Genomic DNA, 14,689 nt, shown 5'->3' on the forward strand with positions numbered 1-14,689 from the left:
GCAGTGGAAACACGTTCTCTGGAGTGATGACTCATGCTTCATCATCTGGCAGTCCGACAGACAAATCTGGGTTTGGCAGATGCCAGGAGAATGCTACCTGCTTGAATGCATAGTGCCAACTGTACATTTGGGTGGAGAAGGAATTATGGTCTGGGGTTGTTTCTCAAGGTTTGGATTAGGCCCCTTATTTCCAGTGAAGGGAAATCTTGACACTAAAGCATACAATGACATTCTAGACCTTTTTGTGCTTCCAACTTTGTGGCAACAGTTTAGGGAAGGCCCTTTCCTATTTTAGCATGACAATGCCCCCGTGCACAAAGTAAAGTCCATACAGAAATGGTTTGTCGAGATCAGTATGGAAGAATTTGACTTGCCTGCACAGCCATGACCTCAACCCCTTGAACACCTTTTGGATGAATTGGAGCGCCGACTGCGAGCCAGGCCAAATCGTCCAACATCAGTGCTCGACCTCACTAATGCTCTCGTGGCTGAATGGAAGCAAGTCCCCACAGCAATGATCCAACATCTAGTGGAAAGCCTTCCCAGAAGAGTGGAGGCGGTTATAGTAGCAAAGGGGGACCAACTCCATATTAATGCCCATGATTTTGGAATGAGATGTTCGACAGGTGTCCACATACTTTTGGTCATGTAGTGCATGATATATACAAGTGGATGTCACAGATCCAACACTATTAGTATACACTCTAGTTGGTTGAGTGATAACCTGAGTCATGTTACAAGCATTAGTAACAGTAAGAAGCTTCCTCTTGAGAGGAAAACTAGATAATAACCAGTCAGTGTTCAGGTCACCAAGAAAATATATTTATCTGTTAGCATCACAGACCTTATCTAACATCACACACATATTCTCCAGATATTCGACAGTTTGCACTTGGTGACCTAATATAATAATAATAATAATAATATATCCCATTTAGCAGACGCTTTTGTCCAAAGCGACTTACAAGTCGGCTGGGGCCACTACTTTACATATGGGTGGCCCCAGCGGGAATCGAACCCACGACGCTTGGCGTTGCAAGCGCCATGCTCTACCGACTGAGCCACACAGGACCCGTAGCAGCACCCTAAAAGAAGAGGCTTCAGAGGAGGCAGGTGAACCTGCAACCACAGCACTTCTATCCTCTCAGAGTTTTACAGGAATATGGTTCGGAATATATACAGCAACACCTCCCCCGTAGACATTCCTGTCTTTTCTATAGATGTTGTATCCTTGTATTCCTACTGCTGTATCATGAACGGTGCTGTCAGTGAGTCTCAGAAATGTGTATCTTATATACAACTGAACTCATAATGATAATAGGTTGTATGTCTAATAATTATATTTCTGATAATAAAATAATTAATTAATGGATTTTTGAGCAGATTATGTTCAGCAGATGCCTAATCTGGTTTAGCTCGGCTGCAGCAGGGTTCTCTATTCTTTGTGCAACTTCTGCAAAGCTGTCTTGCTGGACTGTTGGTCTATTCTGATTGGGGTGCTGTCCTGTTAGCATGGTGGGGTGCAGTCTGCCCTAGAAGGGGCCCGATGTTGGGGCCCGATCACAGGCTGGCCTCATGGCTGGATATTTCCACTCTCCCCTCATTGAAAGTGCTGTATCTCCCTCATTTTTCAGAGTAGAAGCCTGAAACAATGCCTAAAGACTGGCCACATGTAGAAGAAGCCATAGAAATCGTGAACTGGGTCCTAAAGTCTTAGTATGGTGAATAGGCTTTCAATGGAAGAACAGCCTTTCAAAATAATAGTACTTCCTGGAAGGATTTTCCTCAGGTTTTCGCCTGCCATGTCAGTTCTGTTATACTCTGAGACATTATTTTAACAGTTTTGGAAACTTTAGAGTGTTTTCTATCCAAATCTACTAATTATATGCATATCCTAGCATATCCACCCTTTTCATCCAAAATTCTGAATGCTGCCCCCTACCCTAGTGAAGTTAACTGCCTGTCAGTGGCAGAACAACATACTTTTACCTTGAAAGCTTGGGGATTCAACAGCAACCTTTCGGTTACTGGCCCAACGCTCTAACCACGAGGCTACCTGCCGCCCCAGGTTGTTACTTTACAGGGTTGCTACTGGTGTGTAAAATGGTTAGACTCAACCAGACCAGAAAATGGTAAGACCCTCAAACTCTCGAGTTAAGAAGATAAAGACTACATCGGAACATTCAGTCTGCAGCTGTTTAAGTATACCTTTGAAGGATCCAGTCTAACGAAGATGAGAGGGGAAGAACATTTCCCTATCAAAAGACCATTGGTACGTCTGATGTATCCATTCTAAAAGACACTTCCATAACAAAGGAATACCTACTACAACTACTAAGGACATGGTCCAGAGGCTTGCACAACTAGAGACTTTCTGTCAAACTATTCGTCACAGACTGATGGGGCGATTTCAACAGAGCGAGACGACAAAGACATACAAATGTAAATATATACTTTGCATTTCTAAATCCGAATGAGTGGTTGTCAGGGTGCTAAATATCCACACTTACAATGAGAGTACTTTAAACTTTGTCTCTCCTTCCCCACTCTTTCTTTCCCCACCCCTTTTCATTGTGTACCCATCCGTCATATCGGGTTTGTCCACTAGGGACTTTTCATTACATTGTTAGTAATCAACGTATAATCTATCCTGTGTGTGTGTTTATGTCATTCTTTGGGATTATTCTAAATAATTATGACAATTTGTGCAAACTGATTCATCATGGAGACTTGGGTTCGTGCAGATTTATAGGATATTACGACGTTCAGAATGAAACTGAAATAGGAGCAAATTATTGATAGATGATGGATTGTATATTGAGATATTCTGATATTTTTTAGTTAATTCCGGAAACGGTAACTCGTTAAATAAACCTTTCCCGTGGTGCCCTAGATTAATACTTAATTAATTGTTATGATTGGTTTAATCGCGTAATAATTGAATGTTGTATGTAACATTAATGGTAGCAACGTCACGACACACCATAAACATGTATACTCCTGGAGTAACTTGTCGTCGGTTTGGCAGGAGGCATTGGCCAATGGGAGGTCAAGGGTGAAGAGCTGAGGGCTTACAGTGGAGTGAGAGCGAAGTTACAGACATGAAGATACAACTTGGTTGAGCTGGTTGAGAGAATTCCAAGAGTGTGCAAAGCTGTCATCAAGGAAAAGGGTGGATATTTGAAAAATCTCAAATATAAATATATTTTGATTTGTTTAACACTTTTTGGTTTCCATATGTGTTATTTCATAGTTTTGATGTCTTAATCAAATAAAGAAAACCCCTTGAATGAGTAGGCGTTCTAAAAATTTGACCGGTAGTGTATACTTAACAAAAATATAAACGCAACATATAAAGTGTTGATCCCATGTTTCATGAGCTGAAATAAAACATCCCAGAAATTATCCACATGCACAAAAAGCTTATTTTTCTCAAGTTCTGCACAAAAATCTATTTACATCCCTGTTGTGAGCATTTATCCTTTGCCAATATAATCCATCCACCTGACAGGTGTGGCATATCAAGCATCGTCATTACACAGGTGCACCTTGTGCTGGGGACAATAAAAGGCCACTTTAAAATATGAAATTTTGTAACTCAATGCCACAGATGTCTCAATTAGCATGTTGACTGCAAGAATGTCCACTACAGCTGTTGTCAGTGAATTGAATATCAATTTCTCCACCATAAGCCACCCCCCATAACCAAAATTGTTTCAGTAAGAGGAGGGCAATGATCGGTGTCGTTTTGGTTTACCATCCCAGCTCTAGTTAGTATTGTTATCTTTCAGATTGTATAATCTACCTTGCTCTCTCCTCTATCTCCTCTGGCAACAGCCCGACTCAGAGGCGCACATGTGGAGGCAGCCCGACTCAGAGGCGCACATTCCTCTTGAAAATTTGCCTTGCGTATTATTTGATGATCAATTGTTTGTCTTTTGTTGCCGTGGAGGCAACAATTAAGCAGCGGCACGGTATAACGGTAAAATGACTGTAGTCATCTCCGACGCAATTTGCAAGATCTTAGAAAATGGAACATTTTAAGAATTATTAAGGCCTTTAAATCAGATGAATGAATTTCAGACTTTTTAAGACTGTAAGTATGTACTTTATTTGCTGTGCAGGAGAGGAGATAACATTAGATGTTAAGGTGAGGTCTTACCTGCATGAAGACCATGTCAGAGATGGCTGATCCATCACAGGGCAGTAGTCTGGTCCAGCCTCTGATCACTCCCTCCAGACCTCTCTCTACCACGTTCCACACTGACTGCAGCTGCTCCGCTGTCGACTTCTTGAACATTGAAAAAGTCTCTGTGTTTTTCTCTGTGGGTGTCGACTCCAAGCTGTCGTCTTCGCTTGAGGCTGTGGGACAACATGGGAAAAATACATCACTGCAGATCCATGGACCTAGGTACACTGACATTGGAGAAGAGTCAGGGAAAATCTGGAATGAGACCATCATTTCAATATAGTGCACGGGTGATCATACAGTTCAGAAAATCTTCAGACCCCTTGACCTTTTCCACCTTTTGTTATGTTACAGCCTCATTCTAAAATGGATTAAGTTGTTTTTTCCCCCTCATCAATCTACACACAATACCAAATAATGACATCCAGCTGTGGATTAGTGAGGAATGGGGGCCGAGGTCAGGTCAGGTCACATGAAGGGGGAAGGAACAGTTTATTACACACATCACTTAAATTCCTGCCTAGCAACAAAGATGTAGTTTTTAGAGAAAAGAAGGAGGGTACAAATATATGTAGTCATGCAAACATGTCTTTGTAGCTGTTTGACCCATTGGGTGAATAAACTTAGTTTCCGAGTCGTCCATTAGTTTTTTGCTTTGTTTATTTAGAACCTAAAAGGTTCAAGTCCGGGCTCTGGCTGGGCCATTCAAGGACATTCAGAGACTTGCCCCGAAGCCACTCCTTCGTTGTCTTGGCTGTGCTTAGAGTCGTTGTGCTGTTGAAAGGTGAACCTAAGCCCCAGCCTGAGGTCCTGAGCACTCTGGAGCAGGTTTTCATCTCTCTGTACTTCGCTCCGTTCATCTTTGCCTCGATCCTGACTCGTCTCCCAGTCCCTACCACTGAAAAACATTTCCACACAGCATGATGCTGCCGCCACAATGCATCACCGTAGGGATGGTGCCAGGTTTCCTCCAGACGTGACACTTGGCATTCAGGCCAAAGAGTTCAATCTTGGTTTCATCAGACCAGATAATCTTGTTTTTCATGGTCTAAGAGTCCTTTAGGTACCTTTTGGGCAAACTCCAAGTGGGCTGTCATGTCCCTTTTACTGAGGAGTGGCTTTCGTCTGGCCACTCTACCATAAAGGCCTGATTGGTGGAGTGCTGCAGAGATGGTTGTTCTTCTGGAAAGTTCTCCCATCTCCAAACTCTGGAGCTGTATCAGAGTGAGCATCTGGTTCTTGGTCACCTCCCCCGATTTCTCAGTTTGGCCAAGCAGCCAGCTCTAGGAAGAGTCTTGGTGGTTCCAAACTTTTCCATTTAAGAATGATGGAGGCCACTGTGTTCTTGAGGATCTTCAATGATGCAGAATTTTTTTGGTACCCTTCCGCAGATCTGCGCCTCGACACAATTCTGTCTCCGAGCTCTACAATTTCTTCGACCTGATATAGACAGTTGTGTGCCTTCCAAATAATTTCCAATCAATTGAATTTACCACAGGTGGATTCCAATCAAGTTGTCGAAACATATCAAGGATGATCAATGGACTCAAAGTCTCAGAGGAAAGGGTCTGAATACTTATATAAATAAGGTATTTCTGTTTTTTATTTTTTATAAATTTGCTGAAATTGATAACCTGTATTCGCTTTGTCATTATGGGGTATTGTGTATAGATTGCTGAGGATGTTTTTTTATTTAATCAATTTTAGAATAAGGCTGTAACATAACAAAATGTGGAAAAAGTCAAGGGTACTGAAATAAGGTATCAGTGTGACCCACAGTGTGGTAGTGGTGGTAGTATCTACCTGTCTTCCTGCCTGAATGAACAGTGGAGTCAGCAGTGCTCTCCAGCACCATGGCCAGCCTGATGGTCATCTCAGCTAACACCATGGGATCTGAGTCAGCCAGCTCACACACATGAGCCACCTCACTGAGCACAGACAGGGTCCACACCCACTACACAGAGAGAGAGTAACACATGAAATAAGTAGCTATCATGTACAGTACATATTTACAAAGACTGATTTGTGTAGAGCAGTGGTTCCCAAACTTTTTTATATTCCCGTACCCCTTCAAACATTCAAACTCCAGCGGTGTACCCCCTCTAGCACCAGGGTCAGTCAGCGCACTCTCAAATGTTGTTTTTTTGCCATCATTGTAAGGCTGCCACACACACAGTATATGATCTATTTATTACACATTAGAATGACTGTGAATTTGTCACAACCCGGCTCCTGGGAAGTGAAAAAGAGCTCTTATAGGACCAGGGCACAAATAATAATATAATAATAATCAATAATTTGCTCTTTATTTAACCATCTTACATATAAAACTATATGTGTTCATCGAAAATGGTGAATAACTCACCACAGGTTAATGAGAAGGGTGTGCTGGAAAGGATGCACGTAACTCTGCAATGTTGGGTTGTATTGGAGAGAGTCTCAGTCTTAAATCATTTTCACACAGTCTGTGCCTGTATTTAGTTTTCATGCTAGTGAGGGCTGAGAATCCACTCTCACATAGGTACGTGGTTGCAAAGGGCATCAGTGTCTTAACAGCACGATTTGTCAAGGCAAGAAACTCTGAGCGCAGCCCTGTCCAGAAATCTGGCAATGGCTTCTGATTAAATCAAATTTTCACAGAACCGCTTGTTGCAATTTCGATGAGGTTCTCTTGTTCAGATATCGGTAAGTGGACTGGTGGCAGGGCATGAAAGGGATAACGAATCCAGTTGTTTGTGTCATCCATTTCTGGAAGTACCTGCATAATTCCACACCCAGCTCACTCAGGTGCTTCGCAATATCACATTTGACATTGTCCATAAGCTTGAGTTCATTTGCACACAAAAAATCATAATGACGGAAAGACCTGTGTGAAGTCCTTGTTAATGTAGACAGAGAAGAGCTCCAACTTCTTAATAATTTTGTCCCGCACATTGAATATAGTTGCAGAGTCCCTGCAATCCTAGATTCAGATCATTCAGGCGAGAAAAAACATCACCCAGATAGACCAGTCGTGTGACAAACTAGTCATCTTGCAATCGGTCAGACAAGTGAAAACGATGGTCAGTAAAGAGACTTTAAGCTTAAAAAAAATGTGTCAATACTTTGCCCCTTGATAACCAGCGCACCTCAGTACGTTGTTAAAGCGTTACATGGTCTCTGCCCATATCAATGCATAGTGCAGAAAATACACGAGAGTTCAGGGGCCTTGTTTTAACAAAGTTAACCATTTTCACTGTAGTGTCCAAAACATATTTCAAGCTGTCAGGCGTTACCTTGGCAGGAAGAGCCTCGGTGGATTCTGCAGTGTACCCAAGTGGCGTCGGGAGCAACTGCTGGCACGCGCCTTACCACTCCACTATGTCTCCCTGTCATGGCTTTTGCTCCATCAGTACAGATACCAACACATCTTGACCACTAAAGTCCATTTGAAGTCACAAAGCTGTCCAGTACTTTAAAAATATCCTCTCCTGTTGTCCTGGTTTACAGAAGAGGATGTCTTCTTTAATTGACCCCCCATAAACGTAACGGACATATACCAGGAGCTGTGCCAGGCCCGCCACGTCTGTTGACTCATCCAGCTGTAACACATAGAATTCACTGGCTTGTATGCGAAGCAATAAATGTTTCAAAACATCTTCTGCCATGTCACTGACGCGTTGCGAAACAGTTTTGTTTGATGAAGACATTATATCGTTTTTTTTGCCTTTTTCCCCCAGCATTGTACCAGCCATATCCGCAGCAGCAGGAAGAATGAAGTCTTCCACAATAGTATGGGGCTTGCCACTCGGTAGCTCACCATATAAGATGCTTCTAGCCCCTTCTTATTAATGGTATCTGTTGCTTTTATACATGTCTTACTACTCTAAAGTCATCTTAATTCTTGCTCAAAAAACACCTGTGGCTTATTTTTCAAATTGGCATGTTTTGTTTCTAAATGTCTGAGCAAGAGTGACAGTTTCATCGAGTTGTGAGATATTACTTTTACACATATAAAACACTGTGGCTGAGGAAAGGCACTACTCCCAATATAAGTAAAGCCCAAATCAATGTAGTTCTCATCATATTGGTGCCTCTTTGATGGTCCAACGTCTGACTGTTGTTGGGGGCTTTCCCGGGTAAGGGGGCAGTAGCTCTTCGGCTGCATCAGATTTACAACTGTCAGTGCTAGCATTGGATGTGATCGTGGAAGCAGAACAACTTGTGTCGTCAGGTGCAAGTGTAGTACTGCTGGTAGTATCAGTACTACTAGAGCTGGTATGTGTCTCTATGGACGCGGGCATTACTTTTTTTTATAATTCATATATTTTAGAGCAAACAGAATGAGCAGCAGCTACATTTGGCTACATATGGACCGTTAGTGGAATTCCCGCGAGAGAGTAACGGTTAATGTGATTGGATGTTAATTATTTGACTAGGCTACCTGTATTTGACATTGTGCTGTTATTTCGCTCAACACTAGATGGTTTAATTGTATTTTTGGCAGTGAAACGAGGCTACTCAGGTGAGAAAAAAACCTCCTCCAAATGTATATCCCTGTTGGAAAATATAAATGTATTGTTTGAAAAAAAAAAATGTTTTTATTATTATTTTTTAAATGTGAATCACTTTTTTGTTTGGCGTACCCCAGACGGGTATGTACAAGCAATGCCAAGTTTAGGAAAACCTGGTGTAGAGCTACTATACCTTGTCCAGGTTCTCCATCTTGCCCAGGAAGTGTATAGGGTCCCAGTGTCGAACCTGGGCTCTCTGGAAAATGATCTTACATTTAGACCAGAGGTACAGCACTATGTCCATCACCAGGTCTCTGTCAGGTTGCACGTCCTATACAACGATGAAAGATACACACAGGTATTCAGTAAGCAGTGACTGATTCAATATGGAATAGATAGATACTATAGGATTCTACAAAGCACTGTCTAACCTGAGCTGAACCACAGACACAGCTGTATAAGGCCTGCACCAGACCAACAAACTCCTCACTCATAACCACTCCCAGATGCCTGTCCTTCTCTGTGGAGACACCACAACAACATCTTAAATCACTGTCCAGCACTCTTTTGTTATATGCCATTTCAATAGTTCTACAGCTAGTTGACAGAAGTATCGACAGCTACAGTACCAGACACAGTGTCGTCCTTGGTGTTGAGTCTGATCTTCTGTGTAGACATGAGGCGCTCCATGTAGTCCAGCAACCTCAGCTCCAGCTCTGACTTCCTGAAAGACCTCCCCTCCATTCTCTGTTTGAACACGCACAAGTCGTACATTATAACTGTGTATTATAACTGGAATCTAGCCATTCTCATTCCACAAGCATTACAGTAGTTGCTACAGTAGGACCATTTTTATCTGGGCACAATGATTCTTCTGACACAAATGTTTTAACCCAGTATATGCTGATCTCATAGATCTAGATCCAGAAGACGTATGGCTTAGTTAGTCAACTGTGTATGTAACTGATACGACATAATTGTATGAAGCCAGTCCCAGTAGAGATGTGTTGTGACTTACAGGCAGTACGGTGTGCTGCAGTGTGTCAGAGAGGATACAGAACATGTCCCACTGTTCATATCGAAACAGCAGCTTGACAAACTTCACCGCTGCATCCAAAGACACCTTGTTCTCCCCTGGGGGTACAAAGCAAAGCAGGATAGTCCTCTCAACAACATCGTCACTTTTTTTCCAAGAAGTTCTGGTATCCATTAGGACAAGCTACAGTCAGTAAAAAACATATATCCAGTATTAAATCATCTTTTCATATGTATTCAAATCAACCCACTAATACCATCACCAAATGTCATTATTGACAACATTCACATATTTTAGATATCTTGCTATCTTGCTAGAAGCCACATTTAGGTGGAAATTGCCTTCAATTCCTAGTAGTTTTTAAGTTCACAGGATTGTGACTGCTATAGTAGCGTGGCTACCCCCTCCCTCCCTCTCTCTCTCCCCCGGCCCCTGGGAACAAACACACACTGCTCAACGCGGGCTAGCAGTTGCAGAGCAAACTGTAGGAGGCTGCTGCCACTATTTATCTAAATAATGTGCACCTCTATAGCACTGGCGATGTCATTCACAATCCTAATTCAGGCTTCAAAGCAAGCAGTGTTTTGCTAAGAAAACTGGCTTGTGTAAAATATACTTTGCGTGCTTGCTCGGCTGGCTGAAAGACTTTTTATTGATGGTCCTTAATGAAGTTAACATAGTGATAGGCCTATATTTTGGAGACACACTATATACAGTGGGGCAAAAAAGTATTTAATCAACCACCAATTGTGCCAAGTTCTCCCACTTAAAAAGATGAGAGAGGCCTGTAATTTTCATCATAGGTACAATTCAACTATGACAGACAAAAATGAGAAAAAAATCCTGAAAATCACATTATAGGATTTTTAATGAATTTATTTGCAGATTATGGTGGAAAATAAGTATTTGGTCACCTACAAACAAGCAAGATTTCTGGCTCTCACAGACCTGTAACTTCTTCTTTAAGAGGCTCCTCTGTCCACCACTCATTACCTATATTAATGGCACCTGTTTGAACTTGTTATCAGTATAAAACCTCAAACAGTCACACTCCAAACTCCACTATGGCCAAGACCAAAGAGCCGTCAAAGGACACCAGAAACAAAATTGTAGACCTGCACCAGGCTGGGAAGAATGAATCTGCAATAGGTAAACAGCTTTGTTTGAAGAAATCAACTGTGGGAGCAATTATTAGGAAATGGAAGACATTACAAGACCACTGATAATCTCCCTCGATCTAGGGCTCCCCGCAAGATCTCACCCCGTGGGGTCAAAATGATCACAAGAATGGTGAGCAAAAATCCCAGAACCACACGGGGGGACCTAGTGAATGACCTGCAGAGAGCTGGGACCAAAGTAACAAAGCCTACCATCAGTAACGCACTACTCCGCCAGGGACTCAAATACTGCAGTGCCAAACGTGTCCCCCTGCTTAAGCCAGTACATGTCCAGGCCCATCTGAAGTTTGCTAGAGAGCATTTGGATGATCCAGAAGAAGATTGGGAGAATGTCATATGGTCAGATGAAACCAAAATAACTTTTTGGTAAAAACTCAACTCGTCGTGTTTGGAAGACAAAGAATGCTGAGTTGCATCCAAAGAACACCATAAATACTGTGAAGCATGGGGGTGGAAACATCATGCTTTGGGGCTGTTTTTCTGCAAAGGGACCAGGACGACTGATCCGTGTAAAGGAAAGAATGAATGGGGCCATGTATCGTGAGATTTTGAGTGAAAACCTCCTTCCATGAGCAAGGGCATTGAAGATGAAACGTGGCTGGGTCTTTCAGCATGACTATGATCCCAAACACACCGCCCGGGCAACGAATGAGTGGCTTCATAAGAAGCATTTCAAGGTCCTGGAGTGGCCTAGCTAGTCTCCAGATCTCAACCCCATAGAAAATCTTTGGAGGGAGTTGAAAGTCCGTGTTGCCTAGAAACAGCCCCAAAACATCACTGATCTGGAGGAGATCTGCATGGAGGAATGGGCCAAAATACCAGCAACAGTTTGTGAAAACCTTGTGAAGACTTATAATGTTTGACCTCTGTCAATGCCAACAAAGGGTATATAACAAAGTATTGAGATAAACTTTTGTTATTGACCAAATACTTATTTTCCACCATCATTTGCAAATAAATGTATTAAAAATGTGTGATATTCTAGATTTTTTTTTCTCATTTTGTCTGTCATAGTTGAAGTGTACCTATGATGAAAATTACAGGCCTCTCATCTTTTTAAGTGGGAGAACATGCACAATTGTTGGCTGACTAAATACTTTTTTGCCCCACTGTATACACTAAAGTACCCCTTCAAATTTGTGGATTTGGCTATTTCAGCCACACCCGTTGCTGAGAGGTTGCTGACAAATTGCACACAGCCATGCAATTTCCATAGACAAACATTGGCAGTTACGTTTTAAATTTTTTTATCCATTTTTCTCCCCAATTTCATGGTATCCAATTGTTTAGTAGCTACCATCTTGTCTCATCGCTACAACTCCCATACGGGCTCGGGAGAGATGACGGTTGAAAGTCATGCGTCCTCCAATACACAACCTAACCAAGCCGCACTGCTTCTTAACACAGCACCATCCAACCCGGAAGCCAGCCGCACCAATGTGTCGGAGGAAACACCTGGCAACCTTGGTTAGCGCGCACTGCGCCCGGCCTGCCACGGGAGTCGCTGGTGCGCGATGAGACAAGGATTTCCCTACCGGCCAAATCCTCCCAAACCCGGACGACGCTAAGCCAATTGTTGCGACAGAGCCTGGGCACGAGCCCAGAGTCTCTGGTGGCGCAGCTGGCGCTGCAGTACAGCGCCCTTAACCACTGCGCCACCTGGGAGGCTCAGTTACTTTTAACGTGGCACTGTCATAGATTGCCACCCTTTCAACAAGTCAGTTTGTCAAACTTCTGACCTGCTAGAGCTTCCCCGGTCAACTGAAAGTGCTGATATTGTAGGCCACACAAGCTCACAGAACGGGACCACTGGGAGCTGAAACACGTAAAAAAAATAGTCTGTCCTCGGTTGCAACACTTACTACTGAGTTCAAAACTGCCTCTGGAAGCAGTGTCAGCACAAGAACTGTTCATCGGGAGCATCATGAAGTGGGTTTCCATGGTCGAGCAGCCACACACACCAGCCTAAGATCACCATGCGCAATGCCAAGTGTAGTGGAAATGCGTTCTCTGGAGTGATGAATTACACTTCACCATCTGGCAGTCCGACGAACAAATCTGGGTTTGGCAGATGCCAGGAGAATGCTACCTGCCAGAATGCATAGTGCCAAATATAAAGTTTCGTGGAGGAGGAATAATGGTCTGGGGCTGTTTTTCATGGTTCATGCTAGACCCCTTAGTTCCAGTGAAGGTAAATCTTACTGCTACAGCATACAATTACATTCTAGACAATTCTGTGCTTACAACTTTGTGGCACCAGTTTAGGGAAGGCCCTTCCTGTTTCAGCATGACAATGCCCCGTGCACAAAGCAAGGTCCATACAGAAATGGTTTGTTGAGAGTGGTGTGGAAGAACTTAACTGGCTTGCACAGTTAAGTCCTGACCGCAACCCCATCAAACACCTTTGGGATGAATTGGAAGGCCGGCAGGATTTGAACCCTGGTATGTAAGGGTGGAAGTCATTGTAATTACTGTTAAACCATGGAGCCTTGAGTGTGGCAGTCTAAAAAGGTGGATGTAGACAGCACCGGGTGAAATGGTGTTTTTACATCGTCCCACAGTGAAAACAGTTTTTTCTTGCTAGTAATCTAGCTATATTTCTAGATTCGATTGAAAGATGGCATGCTAGCTAGTTAGTTTGTGTTAAAACACCTAGAGACATAAGAAAGTGGTTGTGTGGTCAGTAGCCCAGTTGTGGTCAGTAGTTGTGTGGTTCAGTAGTATTATGGTCACGAGCCCAGAGTCTCTGGTGGCGCAGCTGGCGCTGCAGTACAGCGCCCTTAACCACTGCGCCACCTGGGAGGCTCAGTTACTTTTAACGTGGCACTGTCATAGATTGCCACCCTTTCAACAAGTCAGTTTGTCAAACTTCTGACCTGCTAGAGCTTCCCCGGTCAACTGAAAGTGCTGATATTGTAGGCCACACAAGCTCACAGAACGGGACCACTGGGAGCTGAAACACGTAAAAAAAATAGTCTGTCCTCGGTTGCAACACTTACTACTGAGTTCAAAACTGCCTCTGGAAGCAGTGTCAGCACAAGAACTGTTCATCGGGAGCATCATGAAGTGGGTTTCCATGGTCGAGCAGCCACACACACCAGCCTAAGATCACCATGCGCAATGCCAAGTGTAGTGGAAATGCGTTCTCTGGAGTGATGAATTACACTTCACCATCTGGCAGTCCGACGAACAAATCTGGGTTTGGCAGATGCCAGGAGAATGCTACCTGCCAGAATGCATAGTGCCAAATATAAAGTTTCGTGGAGGAGGAATAATGGTCTGGGGCTGTTTTTCATGGTTCATGCTAGACCCCTTAGTTCCAGTGAAGGTAAATCTTACTGCTACAGCATACAATTACATTCTAGACAATTCTGTGCTTACAACTTTGTGGCACCAGTTTAGGGAAGGCCCTTCCTGTTTCAGCATGACAATGCCCCCGTGCACAAAGCAAGGTCCATACAGAAATGGTTTGTTGAGAGTGGTGTGGAAGAACTTAACTGGCTTGCACAGTTAAGTCCTGACCGCAACCCCATCAAACACCTTTGGGATGAATTGGAAGGCCGGCAGGATTTGAACCCTGGTATGTAAGGGTGGAAGTCATTGTAATTACTGTTAAACCATGGAGCCTTGAGTGTGGCAGTCTAAAAAGGTGGATGTAGACAGCACCGGGTGAAATGGTGTTTTTACATCGTCCCACAGTGAAAACAGTTTTTTCTTGCTAGTAATCTAGCTATATTTCTAGATTCGATTGAAAGATGGCATGCTAGCTAGTTAGTTTGTGTTAAAACACCTA

General features: G+C 43.1%; 1 protein-coding gene across 1 annotated transcript in view; it reads right to left on the reverse strand.

Annotated features, from left to right (window-relative positions):
* cfap54 (cilia and flagella associated protein 54) overlaps positions 1-14,689 on the reverse strand; it is a 126,473-nt gene that overhangs the window by 100,383 nt on the left and 11,401 nt on the right. The window contains exons 10-15 of the mRNA XM_064938156.1: positions 9,701-9,816; positions 9,312-9,429; positions 9,114-9,202; positions 8,876-9,013; positions 5,993-6,143; positions 4,163-4,362 (exon numbers count right to left, since the gene is read on the reverse strand). Coding sequence (XP_064794228.1) covers positions 4,163-4,362; positions 5,993-6,143; positions 8,876-9,013; positions 9,114-9,202; positions 9,312-9,429; positions 9,701-9,816 — 812 coding nt within the window. The remainder of the gene's footprint in view (positions 1-4,162; positions 4,363-5,992; positions 6,144-8,875; positions 9,014-9,113; positions 9,203-9,311; positions 9,430-9,700; positions 9,817-14,689) is intronic.

The sequence above is a fragment of the Oncorhynchus masou genome, chromosome 26 (assembly GCF_036934945.1).
Source record: "Oncorhynchus masou masou isolate Uvic2021 chromosome 26, UVic_Omas_1.1, whole genome shotgun sequence".
Lineage (NCBI taxonomy): Eukaryota > Metazoa > Chordata > Actinopteri > Salmoniformes > Salmonidae > Oncorhynchus > Oncorhynchus masou.